This window comes from Melanotaenia boesemani, chromosome 1 (genome assembly GCF_017639745.1).
Source record: "Melanotaenia boesemani isolate fMelBoe1 chromosome 1, fMelBoe1.pri, whole genome shotgun sequence".
NCBI lineage: Eukaryota > Metazoa > Chordata > Actinopteri > Atheriniformes > Melanotaeniidae > Melanotaenia > Melanotaenia boesemani.
The window spans coordinates 41,731,661-41,751,577 of NC_055682.1; the positions used below are offsets into that span (position 1 = coordinate 41,731,661).

The 19,917-nt window shown below is 39.2% G+C and overlaps 1 protein-coding gene across 1 annotated transcript in view; it reads right to left on the reverse strand.

The window, feature by feature from the left end:
• Positions 1-19,917, reverse strand: part of LOC121640004 (transmembrane channel-like protein 3) — a 116,120-nt gene that overhangs the window by 30,711 nt on the left and 65,492 nt on the right. Inside the window, 5 exon segments of the mRNA XM_041985696.1 lie at positions 3,040-3,150; positions 6,291-6,419; positions 6,615-6,682; positions 12,914-13,042; positions 15,970-16,233. Coding sequence (XP_041841630.1) covers positions 3,040-3,150; positions 6,291-6,419; positions 6,615-6,682; positions 12,914-13,042; positions 15,970-16,233 — 701 coding nt within the window.

The window sequence follows — 19,917 nt, forward strand, 5'->3', positions numbered from 1 at the left end:
TGAGAGCTGAAGATCACGGCTCGACGAAGCCAACAGAACCACATCATCCGCAAAGAGCAGAGACCCAATCCTGAGGCCACCGAACCGGATCCCCTCAACACCTCAGCTGGGCCTAGAAATTCTGTCTATAAAGGTTATGAACAGAATCGGTGACAGAGGGCAGCCTTGGCGGAGTCCAACCCGCACTGGAAACGATTCTGATTTACTGCCGGCAATGCGGACCAAGCTCTGACACCGGTCGTACAGGGGGCAGACAGCTTGTATAAGGGGATCCAGCACTCCATACTCCGGGAGTACCCCCCACAGGAGTCCCTGGGGGAGTTACCTTTATACGTAATCGACCTCCATACCCCAGAAACTTAGTCAATACATATGATTTTTAAAGTAATTAGGAATTTTCACGTGTCAGAAAAAAATTATTTTAGTATAAAAGGTCAATAACTGCATATTAAGCCCAAAATGCGCTAATAGCCGGGGTTTCTTTAAAAATAATTTAACTCAATGTGAGTAAATACAAATGTATAAAAACATGACAACCAGGGAAACTCAACTCCTTTCCCAGATCACAAAGTCATTTTACTTTTATCTTATATCTGCATTATATGTGACAATTCAAAGTGTTTATGGCAAGTCAGACTAAACTACTCTGGAAAAGAAATCTGCTTCCTAGGAGGATGAGGGAAGTATATGTTTGTTTTTAATTAATTTATATTTTTTATCTTTGCTCCTTGGAATTGTGGTATGAACACCTTCTTACATGATGTTAAGAAGCATTCTCTGAAAACAGTCTCTATTCATTTTCCATTCAAATGATTGCAGATTTAAATGTGAACTGCGTCAGGTCAGAAAGTTTGAGTTTGTGAACTGGAATTCCAGGCTGAAGATCCAAGCGCCCTGCAGTTTCATTTCGCACCTTAGCAACTGCGTGTTTTCATGTAAATGCCTAATAGAGAATGTGCACCGACATCATCAACACAGAACTGTGGGAGAAATTGCCATTTTGGTTGTACCCGCCTTCTGATGAACATCTCATCTTATTGCCATTTTTCTCTGAGCTGTATCCTCAGCTGCAGCAGCAACTTTGTGATCAGCACAACAAAAGGAAATAATTCATCCTCGTTTCATCTTGGTGCAGTGCAGAGAGCAGCGGACTTCTACAGAAACCTTTCCAGGTGGTTTGGTTTTGGCTGACCGCGGGTTGGATATAAAGGACAGTTTGGGCTTTTTGTGAGTAGAAGTAAAGAAGGCTGCATTCACAGGTGAGGTGGTACCTGAGAATTTATGTGGAAAGTGTGACTGGCTACAGACTCAAAAAGTATGTGATTTTAAATGCAGCGGTAGAGAACTGGATTAAACTCACATGTACAGAGAAGAACGTCACTTTCCTCCACCAGGCTGTGACAGTTCTTTGTTCTGTGATTAGAAATCCAAGTGTTGTTCTGTTAAACATTTAATCACGCCATTCAGGACTGTTCACGCTTTTCAGATGTTTCAGAGTAGATCTGCCATCAGATACTTCATTGTTCTTATAATAAATAAAATTACTTCCTTTTGACTACGTTTACATTTTTACTGCTTCTTTTCCAAGACGTAGGCTATTAAATAAATTAATCCTATGTATTTAGAGATATGTCTATCTTTTCTAACACAGATAATATATTATTCATTTATTAGAATTGTTTTATTTTAGAATCAAACTATTAGAACAATAACTGTCTAACATATTGTATAGGTGATTGTACAGTTGCCGTTAACAGTATGTGGACCTGCAGGTTTTAACCCGTCTGTCGACAGGTGTAGGAACTTCCACCAAACACCAGGTAAACCCTGACATCTGTGAAATTGTAACGATCAAAGTTATTAATAAATAGTGTTTCTGCAACAACTCTTCACCTCACTTGTGAGGTTTCAGGTTTCAAGAGAAACCTGAAAGTATCGATGGAAACTGTAGCCGGGTGCCCCCAAAATAGCTGCAAAAGCTGTGGGGACATCAGATGCAAGTTCTCCATTAGTGCTTTCCTGAATGAAGCCCCCCACCCCCATCATTTCTGACCTTTAGTTAGGTCTCTGTTGAGAATGTTTTTACTGAGTGCACTGAAGGAAACGTTATCATCAGCAGCTTCTGATCTCTGATAACGGAATGATTTCACAGAGCGGCCGAGCCGCCAGGAGAGTCGATGGGACATAAGCAAAGCTGTGCCTGGTGCTGCAGCAGAAGAAGGGATGTGATCTGCTCTGGATGTCAATTCTAAATAGTGCATTTCCCCTCATAGTATATAGTGTAGATTGTCATGACAGTATAAATATTCTTGCCTTGCTTCCACATGCACGTGCCACATGTGTTTGATGGTGCGAAAAGAAGGCAATAATGTTTTCCTTCATAAAATCCACTAGATGTTCCTCTGCAGAAACCCCTTTGAGTTGTTTGGGTTTCAGTGCACTTGATAATGTGCACATTTATTCTTACAAAGTCCAAGATCCAGCACTGATCCATCTCTGTATGCCAGCCTTTACAGAACTCTTGTACGTTATCTGATCCAGAGTATCACAAAAATAAAAATAGAACAGCCACAAAATCCTGTGGGTGCAATAGGTAAAATACTTTATTCTTTACATACTACCTATTAAAACTGGTTCTATTAAAAAGTCACATTGTTTTCGGAGAAGTCAGGGACCAGCAAGGCTTTATGATGAGTTTTTGCAGTTCTTTTGTTAAATGCATCAGCACAAACACATTTTCATTAATACAGATTTGAACTGAAGGTAAAGCCAAAGTAACCATTTCTGTGAAGCGCAGTCAAAAGCCTTTGTTCAGAATCTGACTGAAAACAATAGGTAATTTAGTGAGGTGATTAAATGTGGTCCTGCGATGGACTGATGACCTGTCCAGATGTACCCTGCTTCTCACCTGCTAAAACACTGGGATAGGCTCCAGCTTCCACGCGACCAGCAATGGATAAAGTGCTACAGATCATGAATGATTAAATGTGGTATAGGGAGCGGGGAATGAAAATCCTGGTAATTCCAGGATGTGCTTACCTGAATGGGCCACAGTGCTGAGACGGTTTGTATTTCACTATAGCAAAGATGGTGGGCAGCATACACAGAAACAGCATGAAGAGCAGCATGGCCAGGTAGAAATTATTTGATCTGGAACAGCAGAGTAAAGAAAGCGCTGAGTTAAAATCACACTTTTTCAGCTTATTTGTAAAATTCACCAATAAATCTGGTCAGGGTACTTTTACAAATATAGTTCACTTGAATCTAATTAATTGTGAGGCAAGGTAGGTTTAATTGCGCAGCACATTTCATACATCAAACAACTCTATGTCCAGCTTATGATCAAAACAAACACTCAGGCAGAGGAACACAGACATTGAGCTACATTTTAAAACATATGCAGTGTTCACATTCAAGAAAATAGATGCAAAAAGAAAAACTGTCCATCTAAATTAAAACTGGTGTCCAATAAAAACATTTTCAGGTCTAATTTTGCAGGATTTAGGTTTGGATCAGACTAAAGGTTTTCAGGTAATTTGCTCCAGATATCAGGAGCATAAAAACGAAATCTTTAGATTTAACATTCAAGCTTCCTGGGGTCGATGGCGGGTCGATGGCTGTGGTTGGTGTGTGTCCTGGTTGTGGGGGCAGATGCTTCTGGCCTGTCCTGCTCTGAGAGGTCTTCCAGGGGAACTTCCACCAGCCCTTCACCTTCTGGAGAGAAGTTCGCTTCCCTCTGGACTTCCTTTCCCGGACCCCTCTCTTCCCCGCTCTCTCACTCACACGTAGGGTGTTGGTAAGCGTGCATGTCATGCTGGGTGGGGTGGAGGGGACAATCTAAGTAGCCTCCTTGGCTGCACCCTGTGGCGACTCGCCTCTCAGTTTTAATCACACTTAGTCATCAAAACATGAGAACACAACACACAAACAAGTTTTGGAGGGTGTGCCATGTAGTGTATAGCGGGTGGGGCTGCTTGTGTGGCCTTGCTCCCAGCACAGTGTGGTTATAGACCCTCAGGCCAGATTTGGGGCTCACTATCCTCTGGTCCATTGGGGATGTCTCCCTTAGGGCGTGGTGGGAGAGTTAAGTGTGATGTGGGTGTGTAAGAGTGAGTGTTTGTGGTTATGGTGCAGGGGAGCCTGCGAATTAGGGGTTACAGGATAGATAGATGGGTGTACAAGGTGGGTGGGTGGAGGAGCAAGGGTGGGGATGAACGGGAGTGGATAAAGGAGCAGCACCCCTCTGCCTTGAGGGGCAGGTGCTGCTTCCAGGGTCTTGGGGCCCTGTGCTCTGACCGCCCTGGATGGACAGTGCCCAGCAGGTGGGTCTGGGGTGGTCTTCGTGGGGGGGTGGCTTGGGTTCGTGCACCAGGATTGCTGCTGATGGCCCAGGTCTCTGGCCCGCCCAAGTCTGCCTCTAGCCTCCGTAGAGGCGTTTGTTACATTTGCAGGATCACACATCTCTGATCCTCCTCATTCCTCATCCTCTGCATGCTGACAGTCACTGAGTCGTCCAGTGGGTTTATACACTAAGAGATACTTTGGTTCAGGGTTTTTGTGTTTCTGGTAATTTGGTTGTTGTTGTGATGCATGTTTGTTTGTTTATTTATTTATTTGTTTATTTATTCATTCATTCATTCATTTAAAGCTTTCCTGTAAAAGCCATAAGAAATTCTCTGTTTCTGTACAGGTGTAGTGGTTGGTTGTCTGGTGTTGGGTTGGACTGAAGGCAGGGTTCGATTTACGGGGGAGCTAAGGGGAGCTTGGCTCCCTTAAAAGGCAGAGGAACTACCCTAAAGAGATATTTTTTGGGGAGCCCTAAAAATCTTCCAAACAATGCGGATGATCCATTCTGTTTCCTTCAGCACGGTGGACAGCAGCATTGCTTGTCTGTTTGTGCTGTGAGCATCCACACAACCACCTGATGTGCTTCTTTTTGTGGTTAAAGAACTCTCCGTCACTGTTTCTGATTAAACAAGCTTCATGCAGTAGTTTTTTTTTATAGTAACCACATTTTTGACCGCGCTACGTGCATTAATATAAATGTGCGTGCACGTGACGTGAAGTCATGGTGCATGTGTGAGAAGACGGCTCCCCCGAACGCCCCAGTGTAATTCGAGCCCTGATTGAAGGTTGTCTCCTCATTATTTTTTTATACTCCCCTTTTTACTTTTGTTTACTATTCTCTTTTTTTTCTTCTGTCTCGTCCAGTCAGATCCAACAAGGTTACCTAAATTCCATAATACAAAACAAATAAATAAGATTTAAAAAAAAAGTAAAAATCAGATTATCAAGATGAGCCTTATACCCACAAAGCTCCCCTAAGCTAATTTGTTCGCCACAACACAGCAGCCAGACCATCCTTCTGCCGCCACCGTGCTGGACAGGACAAGTTGAAAAATGCAAAAGATTGCACTCAGGATGGAAAGCAAACTTGACCAAGATGATCTAAGAGCTCTGGGTGGCTCTCGTAGTGCCAGCAGATCAGATATATATTTTGGACCAGAACCATCACCAGTGTACTTTTTCCAGTCTTTTTTTAGGACAAGAGCAGCAGGATTCTGGATTGCTGTCAGTTGCCAGTTATATACTTTAGAGACCTTTAAAAGCTATATTACAGTAGTCAAGACTACTGAAAAAAAAGATGATGTAGAAGTTTGGTTCCTAAAGCCAAAATGACACCAAGATTTCTGGATTGATCCATTGTTTTTAACACTGCTGAAGGAAGCCGGTCACTAATACGACACAGTCTAGAGAGACGGCAATAAATCATCCTTGGTTCCAAATCAAATTTATCTTTATTTAACTGGAGAACATTCTGGAAAATCCAAATATATCTGTACTGGCAAATGGGGACACAAACATCTCCTTGATCATCATGCTTGATGGTATTTGACAAAACTCTCTGCTGCCTTCTGAGAGTGAAACTTTTCTCAAGTTCTCCATGTTTTGCTGACCTCCACGCAAGTTTTATTTATTATATTTGCACAGGTACAGTCAAAAATTAGGTGCACTGCTAAACTTTTACAAGCCCAAACATGCACATGGTGTTAATAATCAGATCAATATTTCAGACCAGAACTAGCACAAGTGTAGAGTTGTGAGAGGAATATAAATAATGAATAACAGTACAAATAACTGAGAGTAATGTTTGCTGTTCCTAAATAACATTTAAATTGGAACTTTCAGGAAAATGTTAAACATTAAGTTTATAGAGCTACAGTTATACAAGAAATATCTTCCTATTATTTAGCAATTATATTCTTACTGTGTGTGTTTATGTCTCTGACCTTGAAGCTCTGAACACCTGCTGATGGGGAACATTGCAGGTGAGGACGGCCCAGCTCCTCAGATACATCAGACCGATCAGCTTTAGCACATTGAAGGCAGGAAGGCATGGAGAGAAAAACGCTCCCATCCTGACAAGAAAACACTCTCAGATTTATCGTTTCACCTCATTATGCTTATCGCTACACGATTCTAAAATTAGCTGAAAAGTTAACTGACCACGGAGGTGCAATGAGACGCTCTGCCAGTTCATCCAACCACGGTCATGGTGACCGGTGAGAACCAGACAGACTATTAGCTCTGAGTCAGGTGTTATCGAGACTTACCAGATCATTCCTTGGTTATAAATCAGGTGAAGGACATTCTCGGCTATTTTGAACTCTCCATATTCAGGCTGAGAAAGGACAGAAAATCAAGACTTAAGTTTTTAAATTTTAAAACATTTCCTACAGTTAAACTATAAAAAAACTTGCTGATTATTCACAGTTCTGTCTTTTGTGTGGAGTGTGTTTGTTGTTGTTTTGACTCATTAAAGAAAACCAAGAACACTTTAGTGTGATTCTTTGACTAAAACAGGCCCACCATGGCCGTTATGTAATAAAACAGCCAGAACCAACATGTTGTTTTTTTATCAATAAAAACAAACGCTAACAGGCCCCATTTAATACATAACCACCACATAAATGTCTGAAAAGGAGAAGCCTAAGCTTATTTAGCCCACCCCAGTACATTAACAGAAGAATAGCTTTTACAGATCACATCTCTCGTAATACTAGTACTACTTGTGCAATATATATCACAATACTTTTGTACAAACTCAAAATCACATTCACCAGGGCGCAAACAATATTCAGTCATTTTCCTTTTTACCTGCAATCAGCCTTCATGTCAGCACAGGGTTTGTGTTTTTCTTAAACATTTTTTAAACTGAATTAATGTTGGACGGTCTTTTAGTTCTGGGTCCAGCTTCCTCTAAACATGAACCCCAACAACAGAAATACAAGCTGCTTTTCATTGTTCTCACATTTCACCCCCTCTAACATGATAAACAACTACAAACAATCCCTGAATTTGAGCTGGTAATTTATTTTTTTTATTTTATACATAAATTGAGACGTTTTAAAGTCGACAAAGTCCTGCAGTTTTAAAGCGTTTAGGTGAATAAAAAGCTGGTTTGTGTGCTCTTTATGGGCCGCTTTATGAACTATTCTAATCACTCATTTTTGAACCATACAGATTGGGTTAAGGTTGGTTTCATATGTATTTCCCCACACCTCTCAGCCATAGGTCATGTAGGGGAGAACCAGAGAACAATACAAAAGATGGAAACTCTTTTCATTTAAAAACTCTGACTTTTGAAATAATTGCCAGTGATTTACAGATTTTTGCCTTAATATGGTTTATATGAGGTTTCCAGCTAAGTTTACTTTGTATAATTATTCCAAGAAATTTGACTTTATTCACTTGTTCTACATTAGTGTTGTTTATTACTAATTTTCTATCTACGCTGATGGCATGATTTCCAAAAGTTTGAAATTTACTTTGTTTAAATTTAAAGTTAATTTATTTCAATCAAACCATTTTTTTAAACTCTGCTAACTCTTTTCCGACTGTATCTATCAATGTTTCTAAGGTCTGACCACAGCAAAGTGTATTAGTGCCATCAGCAAATAAGACAAAATTTTACTTTTTTAAAACTAAGCATATGTAAGGACCCAACACTGCCCCCTGTGGGAGGCTGCAGGCCACTGTCAGCAGCTGGGAACCAGAACCATTAATGTGGCCAAACTGGGACCTGTTCTCCAAATAGCTCCTGATCCAAGAAAGTGCTACACCTCTAATTCCATATCTGTACATATCTGTGTATATTTAAGTATAAAATGTCTAATTCATCTGGGATAAACATGAAAATGAACTCCAGGCATTGTCCCTTACTTTCTACATCAGACCTAACCTCTAACACCATGACTGATGTGGAGAAAATATTTGTCTACTGCTGCTGCAGATTCATATTTTTACAGTAGGAACATAAAACGGTTCTTATACAAGAAACAAGCCTAGAATACACAGAATTAACTGTGCAATGTATTTTATACAGTGCACATTAAAATAAAAAAAAATCTTTTTTCATTTTATTTCACCTCACATGGAAAATGACCTCCTGTGATGAAGAATAACTCTTCCTTGCCCAGACACAGGTCTCTGGGCCCCCTTTGGAGCCAGGTCTTGGGAAGGGGCTTGCTGGCGAGCTGCTGATCAGATGGTGGCTTAAGGCAAGAAACTCAGTTTGATCCTCAGCTAAAAAAGCTAGCTCTAGAGAATGTCACCTCTCTTTCACTTTGAGACGCTCCTGATGTGCTTGTTACAGATTGTCCATGAAACTTCTGTTTTATTTTATATAAAATTGCTTTGTAATTTCTTCTTTCTATGGAGCATGCATTAATGTAGCTACCAGTTCTGTATTCTATATATAAGCAATATAATGAGTGAAGTTACTTGCAAAACATTTTTCATCATTTCAGAAACACAGTCTGGTTTTATAAAAAAAAATCGACATATAACAAACAATGTAAGGCTGGTGATGGATTTACTAGACTACTCTGATGCAGTGCAGCCAAAGGCTCTTGTCCTCTTTTTAGACTTCTACAAGGCCTTTGATACAATTGAACACACACTTCTTCTCCAAACTTTGAAAATTTTCGACTTTGGCATCCCTTTTATTGGTATTATTGAAATGTTTTATAAAGACATAAATAGCTCTATAATAATCAACCAAAATACAACAAACAGATTTGAAATAAAAGTGGGATTAGGCAGGGATGCCAAATTTCCCCTTCTTATTTGTATTGGTCACAGAATTACTGGCAATAGGTGTAATCCAGGATCGCAAATTACAAGGTATAAAGATTTTTAACAGAGAAATTAAAATTGCACAACTGGCCGATGACACCATTGTATTTGTATTGTGCAGGATAAGGAACAAGTCTCTCACGCGTTAACCTTGGTCGAAGAGCTTTCTAAAGCATCAGGCCTTAGGATTAACACCTCAAAATGTGAAATGTTCTAAAAAACATTCCAGTTAAGGATCATATTAAATACTTAGGAATTCACATAACCAGAAATGCAACAGACAGACAGCAATTAAATTTTACATCGAAACTGGCCAAAACAAAAGGCTTTCTTAATTCCTGTTTGCAAAGAGACTTGAGTATGACTGGTAGAACTCTCTTATCCAAGATGGTCTCTCTCATTTTGTCTAAAACCAAGGAGGTTTAGGTATCTTAGACTTAACTGACACTGTTAACTCCTTCAGGGTTGGTTGGATCAGAAAGATGTCTTCTTCATTCCAATTCCTTGTGGTTTCTTATTCCCAACTATATATTTAATCAGACTGGTGGTCTTTCCTTTGTTTCAAAGTGTAACTACGCTCCTATCAAACCACCGGTCACATTATCTAAATTTCACCAGCAATGTCTTCTTGCTTGGAAACTATGCTTTACTCATAACTTCTCACCCCATAAAACTCTCATCTGGAACAACATGGATATCACAATCAAAGCAAATCCCGCTTTCTCTCTAGATGGTTTGATAATGGCGTCTGTAGTGTTCTGTCCTTGTTTGATGGATCTGGCACTATGCTAACATATGAAAGTTTTTATCATGGCATCCCGATCCCACTAAAAGAATTTAACTCTGTAACTAAAGCTATTCCTAAAGGGTTAGCTCAACTTATGAAAAGCCATCTGTCCTTTGGTATATCCAATATCACACAACATAAACTACTTCTGAATAGGATTGAAGTGACGAACAGAAGATACAACAATAAACATATTCGCCAGATCTTTCAATCACCAAAGAAGATTACACCAAGAGGGAAATTTTATTCGAACTCTTTAATTCAGAACATTAACTGGCAGAAAGCTCGGCTTTTACCTTATAAATATTGTATATCTAACAAGGTAAAGGAGGTTCACTTCAAAATTCTTCACAATATATATGCTTTGAATGTTATCATATTAAAATACAGAGACAAAAGTGCTGTTTGTTCTTTTTGTGATGACAAGAATGAAACGCTGATGCACCTATTCTTTGATTGAGAAAAAACATTAATGAATTAAATTGTCACCTGTTTGATTCCTCATATTGTGTTACTGTGAAATACTTTCTGTTCTACTATGAAAACTCTGCCAACAGCTCACTAGAATATGTAATTAACCTTTTCACTTTACAAGCAAACTTTTTTCTCCACAAACAGAAATGGCTACGAGTTAACTCGTCTTTTCCTGTTTTTAATTTGGAAACAGCCTCCGTCCTAGCTTCTCTTCACCTGGTAAAAAATAACAAAAGAACGATAGACTCTTATCTGTTCTCCCCACAGTTTTACAAAGATAAACTTCATACCTCTTCTACTTGCTAATGTAATGTCCTAATGTTATATATCCCCTTCTCAGGTACCCTGTAACCAAGCATAGGACACAATTCAATAACTCCTCCTTTTTCTTTTTCTTTTCTTTCTTTTTCTTTTTACAGTTTCTTTTTTTGTATGTGTATTATGTATAATATGTCTTTGCTGTTACTGTCAATGTTCTCATTGCTGTGTGTTCTGTTAATTGCCAGGTGTTGTGCTCATGAAGATTTAATAAAAAAAAAAAAAATTTGTGGTATCCACAGAAAGTCCAGAATCTCAGCTTCCAGCTCAGTAAATTCATTTCTATCACCAACAAACACAGTTAAGACAACAATAATTAAAAGACCAGGAACACAAAGTCCGAACACACGTGTAAACACAGATGATGTTTCCCCATGAACACGAACAAACGATTCCACAGCTGGAAGTTTCATCTCGCTACGACCAAGATCCACCGAACCAGAGGCAGAAGAAGACCCGATTTATGCTTCATGTTTGAAAAGACAGAAAACATGTCTTACCTCTGCGGTCTTGCCTAAATTAAAACCGCATTTATTAAAAAAAAAACAAACAAACAAAAAAACATGTAAAAAGTTTCTCGTTCTTTTAGGAGCAGTTTTCTATGGAGTTATTTTTGTGTTTTTATTAAATGCAAAATAAAAGTGATCTGAGAGTGGAAAAAGCATCTGAAAGGAAAAAAATATATTTGATATAAATATTTTTCACACTGATAGCAAAAGATAATAATATTTGAGACTAAAAAAAGTTTTGAGATAAAGTATCTTGTTACAGCACATTTAAAAAATAATTTGACATTTAAAAAAATAATTTCCTAGAAAAAAAAACTCTCAAAAGCCTTTCTTTACTCTCACATATATATTTTTTTGCTATCAGAGTGAAAACTTTTACTCTCCCAATTTTTTCTCTCTCAAAGCTTTTTTCTTTTCTCTCTCAAAACCGAAGTCTTTGCTATCGTTTCAAGATTTTGCTATCGATGTGAAAATTGTGTCATGGGCGGGTTAGTCATGAATATTAATGAGAAAGGCGTAATCAGTATGGAGAAATGATGCCACCCAGCTGTCAATTCGGTTGAGAATGACCAATAGTAACATGGACCTGCCCATGACCTGATGCCGGTCAGGTCTGGCAGGCCCAAACATGTTGTGAAGGTCTGCTAGGAATGTCTGGTTAAGTCCCCGGTCAGAAACAGCTTCATCTCCTACCTTCAGCAGAACTTCAACCATATACTGAGTGAGGCAGTAAATACTGAATCCGAGTGGGCTGACTTTCAGGGTTGGATGAGTCCGTCCGGAGTTTTGCAAGGCTCTTGATGTTGTGTGGCTGTCTTAGTTGACACACCTCTGCAGCCCTGTGTGGACACTGGGGACAGCTCTGGACTGGCAGACACGGAGCAGATGTAGGTATATTTTTGGGGTATGGTATGCCTTAGGGTGGACTCTTGTGGGAAGAAAGGGGGACCAGAGGCTGTCTCCTGATAAGGGCTATTCATGGTCAACCAGCCTATGTGTTTTGTGGATTTTTTATTTTTATTTTATTTAAGTTTTATTTAATTTTTATTTATTTGTAGTTCTTATTGCTGTAGACATCAATATTTGTTTTTAATTTAAAGTATGTTACAAATAAAATGTATTATTATTTATTTCTTGGAGAAGGCGTTCAAGCATGTCACCTGGGGACTCCTGTGGAAAGTGTCTCAGGATTACGGAGTGCCAGACCTTGGTATGGGGCGCTCTTGAATGGCTTGTGTCAGAGCATGGTCTGTATGATTAACCCTTTGTCACAAATTCTGATCATAACTTTTATGGATAAAATTTCTATGAGCAGCTGGGACATCAAAAATGAATGGATACAAATGGATTAATTCATATTTAAATAGGGTAAATAGAAACCAACCCAACCCAACCCAGGCCTAAAGAAAACCATTTGAAGAACGTATTTAGGCTAGAAAATCCTTCTCATACTGAATGTTGAACATGTGTCAGCTCCTCTTCAGGTATTAAAGCAGAATTTCAGATTAACTTTAGATAAAAGCAGGTGTTTCACAGCAGTGGAAAAACATCTCATGTGTTCATTTCCTACAGGAAACAATAAATTCATAATTTTACATTATCAGTGTGTTAGCCTGCTCTGCATTCAGTGGTTGTAAAAGTGATAAAAAAAAACTGTTTTAAAAGATGTTGACTGTGAAAAACTTACAAATTTGCTCTCTAAATCCCAACAGCAACAGTCACTGAGGTATCGAACCACAAGACCTCGGATGAAGTCAATGAGCAAGATGCTGGCCACTGTGAAGATCATGTCAATAATGGAAAGCTTCAGCATCTCCTATAAACACACAACACAGCACTGAGTTTATGACATAAAAGTACAAACACATGATACACTGATAAATTCTTTCACTGCTGAAATCAGAACTGAAATGGTTCATCTGCATCAAGAGTATGAACAAAAACATTTTTTTCTTCTGTTTTCATCAGGACGGTAACCAAATACTATTAATTTATTATCTTAATGAACAAATACAGCATATTAATGAGTCCATTCATGACTAAAATCAAGATATCAATTCTGTCATGATCACAGTTGGATCTGTTTTACTGTCAGTAGTTTGTCAGGTCTTCAGGTGTCTGTTTTACACACATTTACTTTCACACTGACATGACTGGTCGTGTTAGTAGGGCTGGGCATTGTCACTGATTTTCTGAATCGACTGTTAGATTTACAACAGCTTATTTCCACTTGATTTCAATGAAATCAGATTTGATTCAATATTGATTCATTTACAGCTAATTATGTAACACCACCTATTTTTCTTGAATATTTTACAAAAAAACACTGAGTGCATTTACTTGACAATCAAACTCAGTTATCTGGGAGTAATCAGATTACTGTAATAATCTGATCTGATCTACCAGAACAATAGTGTTTCCCCATATTTAGTCAGAGATGCTGTGATTGAAAAACAAAACAAAACAAAACCTCTGGACCGAAAAAAGTTGATGAAATGAAAGCGTTTCATTTAGTGGAGTTGCTCTAAATATTCTTAAAGTTCAGATAATGTGTTGATGTTAATAAAACCTACAAACAATATTGGATCCATTTTTGAACCTGTCATACAACTTAGAAATTCCTTCAGTGACGGTAGATTTGGCTTGTTTTGTTGTGCACGTTGCCACGACGACCGTGACCATATTGGCATAACACCAGAAAAGGCAAAATCTTCCATCTGCTCCTCACTGGAGCAAGATGCTTCCATCTTCATCTGCCTGACAGAATTTAGAAAACACTGATAATTTTGTCTGATTTCCAGCTGGTTGATGTGTTTTCCGACCTGTGCAATCTGTCCTCTGACGGAAACCTGTGTGTGTGTACACGTGTCTGTGTGTATGTTCACACAGCCATCGACACTGAGAGCAGCTATGACATGCCGTCATGGAAACCAGATAAATAACATTAGATTGTTTTCTGTTTGATAAAAGGACGAAGTGTAAACCTGTTCTAGAGTAAATGTGAATCTAAAATAACATGTTGAATTAATTTCAAAGTGTATTACTTCTGTCTGTTAGCATTAGCATTAGTGTTAGCTGCTAATGTGAATGTAATATGCTGCAAAAGACTTTTTAAATGAATGAAATCCACACTGGTGAATAAAAAAACATCTGAATGTGACATTATCTCAGCAGGAGAAGCTGATTTTGGACGGAGGCTAAGTCTCGCTGAGCCTCGGTAAGTCACGCGAGAGAAGGGTCACGTTACCGGAAATGACATAAAAAATCAATCTCCAAGTTTAATGAATCAACATTGTATTTTTTTTTCTTTGAATCGATTAAAATCAATAAATCAAGTTTTATAAACCCATCCCTAATAATTAAAATCAAATCAAAGATCAAAAGGTAACTGCTCATACAAAAAAACAGTTTAGGTTTAATAAGTCAAGTTTACCTTCATGACAGCTGTGTGTGGGGGGTTCTAACTCATCCATTTGGATGTTATTTAATTTATTTAATCTTGAAATTTGGCATAATCAGGGGCGTGTCCTTTTGATTGACAGGTATCCAATATCCATGGCAAGAAGGGAGAGTGCAAAGCAACCACGGTTTTTAGCCGGCTAACAGCGTGCCTTAGCTTTAGGCCACCTATCTCCGTTAGCTGGTTAGCTACCATTAGCTCAGTTAGTTCTTAGCTACAGGTAGCTCAGAGTTTGATGGGTGTCAATCATCCACCCCCACCATTTCACTAACACCCCAGCTGTAACATCGTAATTACAACTTGGTTGATAAAGAAATTTATTAAAGACTGGAATGCACGAAAATACACTGAGGCTATGTTCACACTGCTGGTATTAATGCTTAAATCTGATTTCTTAATTAAATCTGATTTTTTTTTTTTTTTTTCCATGACCGTTCACATTATAATTTCAATGTGACCTTCGTCACAGTGAATGGTATGTGGCCCTGAAGTGACATGCATGCGTAAAGGACAACTCAACGTCATCTAGTGTGTAGTATTTATGGTTACAAATGGATGCCTCACATGTCTACACCAGTAATTCTGAACCAATAAAATTATGCCCAACTGGTGAATGTAAGTAGGAGACTGGGAAAAAAAAGAGCATAAATGTTAACAATGGCCTTTTGTGGAACAGTGGCTCCTACTTCTGTACAGAGGCATGTACAGACAATGCAGCAAAGTTTGTTCGTTCAGAGTCCTGCACGGGTCCAATTTTACCAACCTGCACCCGCCCGAACCCGTTAGGATGATCACCAAACCCGACCCGTGGATATCTTCCAGTGAAATCTATGATAATGGATTTAACCCATGAAAAATGGACGGACACGTTTGGGTCAGTTTTATGTTTTTCCTCCTTGCTGTGAGGTTGCGGTGCTAACCACCGCACCACCGTGCAACCTAATGATGTATGTGCTTACATTACAATGATTTGTCAATGACACAGTGGAAATGTAATTACAGGGACTAATGTTCATGTCAGATAAAATCTGTGACGGATCTTTGTTCTTTGCAGCTAACAAGAAACAGAGTTTAAAGGACTGACCACACATTTTATAACTCCTCTGGACACTCACATTAAGTTTTAAACCTAATCTGTGTGTGGAAACGTATTTAATAATTTGCAGGCCATGTTGATGTGCTGCATCAAAGAGTTTGGATATAACCACTAAGAACTAAGAACTAGCAACTAAGAAAATGTTTTTTTTTTTCGTCCTTCTGAAAGAAAGATGAGATGTATAAACCTGTCCAACGTAGGTCTCCCAGCACTGATCCTGCTGAGAACGGGTGTTCTTCTCAAAAAGAGCTGTGTGATTGTAGATGGTCGCTGAGGTGCTCCTGCTGGTGGTGCTAAAGGTCACCGCTGTGGCGATGGTTGCTATGGTGCTGTTTTGATGCCCTGAGAAAGAGACCTCTGACACAAGTGTGGACAGGCTGTCCATCTCAGGCTGAGACATGGTGGCCCAAACGGAGCTGGTGTCGGTCCAGTTACCTGAACTAGCTTGGAGCTGGAAGACAAACATTACAATAGTCAAATAAGATATGTTAGACTAGCCTAGAGTAAAAACCACTCCATCCACTCATAAATGATTTATGCATAGTTTTATGTACGGAGAAACCATTTTTTTTTTTTTAGAAGAACTGAACTAAGGAAGAAGTCTAGACCATTCTAACTCCTAATAAACAAATCTTATAGACAGAGTTTAGATACAAAAGACAGAATCATGCGAGTGGAAATTCTCGTAGGTGAATGAAATATCTTGCGGATGTGCTGGGACACATCATCAGTAATGTAATCTGGGGTCATTTGGTGATTTGGGTTTTTCTTTTTTCTTTTTTTTTTTTTATTAATTTTGTTATAAATATGTCCTGTCCAGCATCATGACAGCAGAATGATGATGATCATTTCTCCAAAGTGACTTACATCTGAGAGTAAGAACAGCACAAGCAAGAAATCAAACAGGAGTTATAATTTAGTGATAGTCTGACTCCTCTGAGTCCAGTTGGACCAAGGTGCTGTCATATAGTCCTGGAGGCAGTGTGTTTTTGTTTTTTTTCCTCCCCTCCCTACAATAGCGCTTTGTTTAATTACGAGATCACGATTTCATCACACAACATCATCTTGGGCGTAAGTACACGCACCTTATTCAGTGCCGACTTGTGCCAAGAGCTGAACAAATCTTTTTAACTCATTCTGACGAGTAGAAGAGTTAAGCTTAAGTGTGGAAATGCTCTGAGTCTTTAGCTTGCTCTTAAAAGTAGATAAGGACTCTGCAGATTGGACAGAGTTCGGCAGATCATTCCACCTCCGGGTTGCGCTGCAACTTGAATCTACTCATCCACATCAATGCTGCCATACCACTTCATCCATTGCATCCAATCCCAATCCATACTCCTAATCCAATCCAGCCCCCAGGCTCCACCTCCCACCCACCTCTTTGGGAGCAGCCCAAGTGGCCACATCAACAGACAGCCATACACACCTCCACTTCTAATGATCACCCGTACATCCTGCATCCACACCCATGCCATATAGTACAAGGACACCATCTCTCCCCAGTCCACTCAGGCTACTCTCCATCCACACAACAACCTCCCACCCCTCCCCCACCGCCCACCCATCTGCCCCAAACCCCACCTGTTCTTCCACTAACCCAACAGCCCCACCTATCCACCCTCTCGCCAAACAACCCTACCGAGCCACCCCACCCAGTCACCCTGATTCTATATTGTGAAGTGTCTCAATCATATAAAGTTTAAAGTATAAATAAATGTTGATGCTTTTAAAACATTTACGGTGTCTGATAGCTGAGTGATGGCAGGTCACAGAACATAATATGAATAAATAAATGACCAGATGCTCACACAGTGCTTGCTCTATATTGAGCTATGGTTCATCATCTATATGGCTAGGTTTGAGCCATTTTGAGATTTATTGTAATCAGATTGTTATGAAATAGTGATGAAAATTGGGAAAATCTAACCCACTTGCTTTTAGTCTTTTGTGGAGTTTTCAAACTAGTACGTGATGGTTTGTCTTTCCAGAGAAATTTAGGTGATGTGTAAGTCCAATGACTTGAACCAGGTGGAGGAAGATTTAATGGGAATAACTGAAAACAGATCATTCCGTTTAGGTAGAATCTTAATTTTTATGGTGGCAACTCTCCCTATAAGTGATATGGATAGGGGTTTCCAACGTGTGAGATCATCCTCAACTGTTTTTAGAAGCTGGATATAATTTAGCTTTGTTAGTTCTGACTCCCTGGGGGAAATGTTTATACCTAAGTATCTAATATTCCCTGATTGAAGTGCAGTATCAGGAATATTTGGGATATTAATGGAGTAGTCAGAAACTGACGAGAATTAATTGAGTGTGATTGTCTGACGAAGAGATGGCTGTGAACTTTGGAGGAAGAGTAATCATCAGCATAAAGACTCATCTTATGCTGTATATTTCTGCTACTGATACCTTTAATTTCTTTATTTTGTCTAACACTAGCTGCCAAGGGTTCAATAAAGATTGCAAAATGTAAGGCAGAGAATGGACAGCCTTGTCTAGTGCTTCTCTGCAGATTGAAGCCTGGAGAAGTTTGGTCATTTGTCCTAACATATGCATTTAGATTACTATATAATATCTTTATCCAGTTAATAAACAATGAGCCAAACCCAAATTTGTTTAATGGAGCAAATAAAAAAAATTCCAGTTTATCTGATCAAATGCTTTCTCTGCATCTAGAGAAAGTATTGTGGTTTCCAGATTTTGCATGGTGGTAAAGTCGTCTTGTAATGTTGGAAGGTTTAGGTTACTAAGGAATTCTTCATGGCGGATCAATTTGTGATGAATATAATGTTTTATAGAAATCCCTAAAAAGGTTATTTATTCTGTCAGGATCAGGGGAGATATTTCCTGCTGAATCCTTAACACAGGAGATGGTTGTTATCCTTGTTTGCTTTTAATTGGTTAGCCAGTAATCTTCCACATTTTTGCTGTGTTCAAAGTTCTCCAAGCAAAGTTTTTGCTGTAAAAAAATTGTTTTATTGTAATTTATTTAATTCATCTCAAATTTAGCTTTCCTTATACTATTCAGCATGCGTTCTTCTGGAAAAGGCATCTTCTAGAGATTTAATTCTAAGCTCTAGCTCAGATGTTCTTGAACTCTCCTTTTTCTTATGTGATAAAAATAAGATTATTTTCCCTCTGATTACTGTCTTTCCTGGTTCCCAAAGAACACACGCTGATGTCCCTGGTAGGTCATTATTTTTCTATATACAAAGACCATTCCCTTTTGAGGTATTGATAAAATCAGGATCATTTAAGTAATGATGTGTTAAATCTCCAGTTTCTAGAAGGTGGTTTAATTTTCTTATCAATTATAGTAAATGAGATTGGTGCATGGTCACTGATAGTGATGGGATGGATTCTAGTTTCTGATATATCATTCACTGTATGAGTATGAGTGGTGCACTGATGAAAGAAGGGTGTACTCTCTAGAAGTAGGGTGCTGTGAGCACCAAGCATTGCAAAGACCACAATCCTCCATATACTGTTTAATAATAATAATAATAATAATACATTTTATTTGTGGGCGCCTTTCTTGACACTCAAGGTCACCTTACAGGATAAAACACAAGAATAAAACAAATCAATAAATACACTCATAAATTAAAGGATGCATAAAAAAAAAATCAGTTGTACAGAATTAGAGTCACGGAGGTCTTGGGGGAGGGAGTTCCAGAGATGAGGAGCAGAGCAGCTGAAAGCTCTGCTCCCCATGTTAACAAGGAGGGCTGGGGGGACGGTGAGGTGGATTGAAGAGGAGGATCTGAGGGAACGGACTGATATGGAGACATGGAGGAGATCAGAAAGGTAGGGAGGAGCGAGGTTATGGATGGCCTTGTAGGTAAACAGCAGGATTTTGTAGTGGATGCTGTAGGTGACGGGGAGCCAGTGGAGCTGCTGCAGAACAGGGGTAATGTGATGGGTGGATGCGGTTCTTGTGATGACCCGGGCTGCTGCATTCTGAACTAGTTGAAGTTTATGAAGTGTTTTTTTGGTGAAGACCGAACAGAAGGGAGTTACAGTAGTCGAGACGGGAGGTGACAAGGCTGTGAACGAGCATAGCGGCGTGTGAGGGGTGAGGGAGGGGCAGAGGCGGTTGATATTGCGAAGGTGAAAATATGCTGACCGGGTT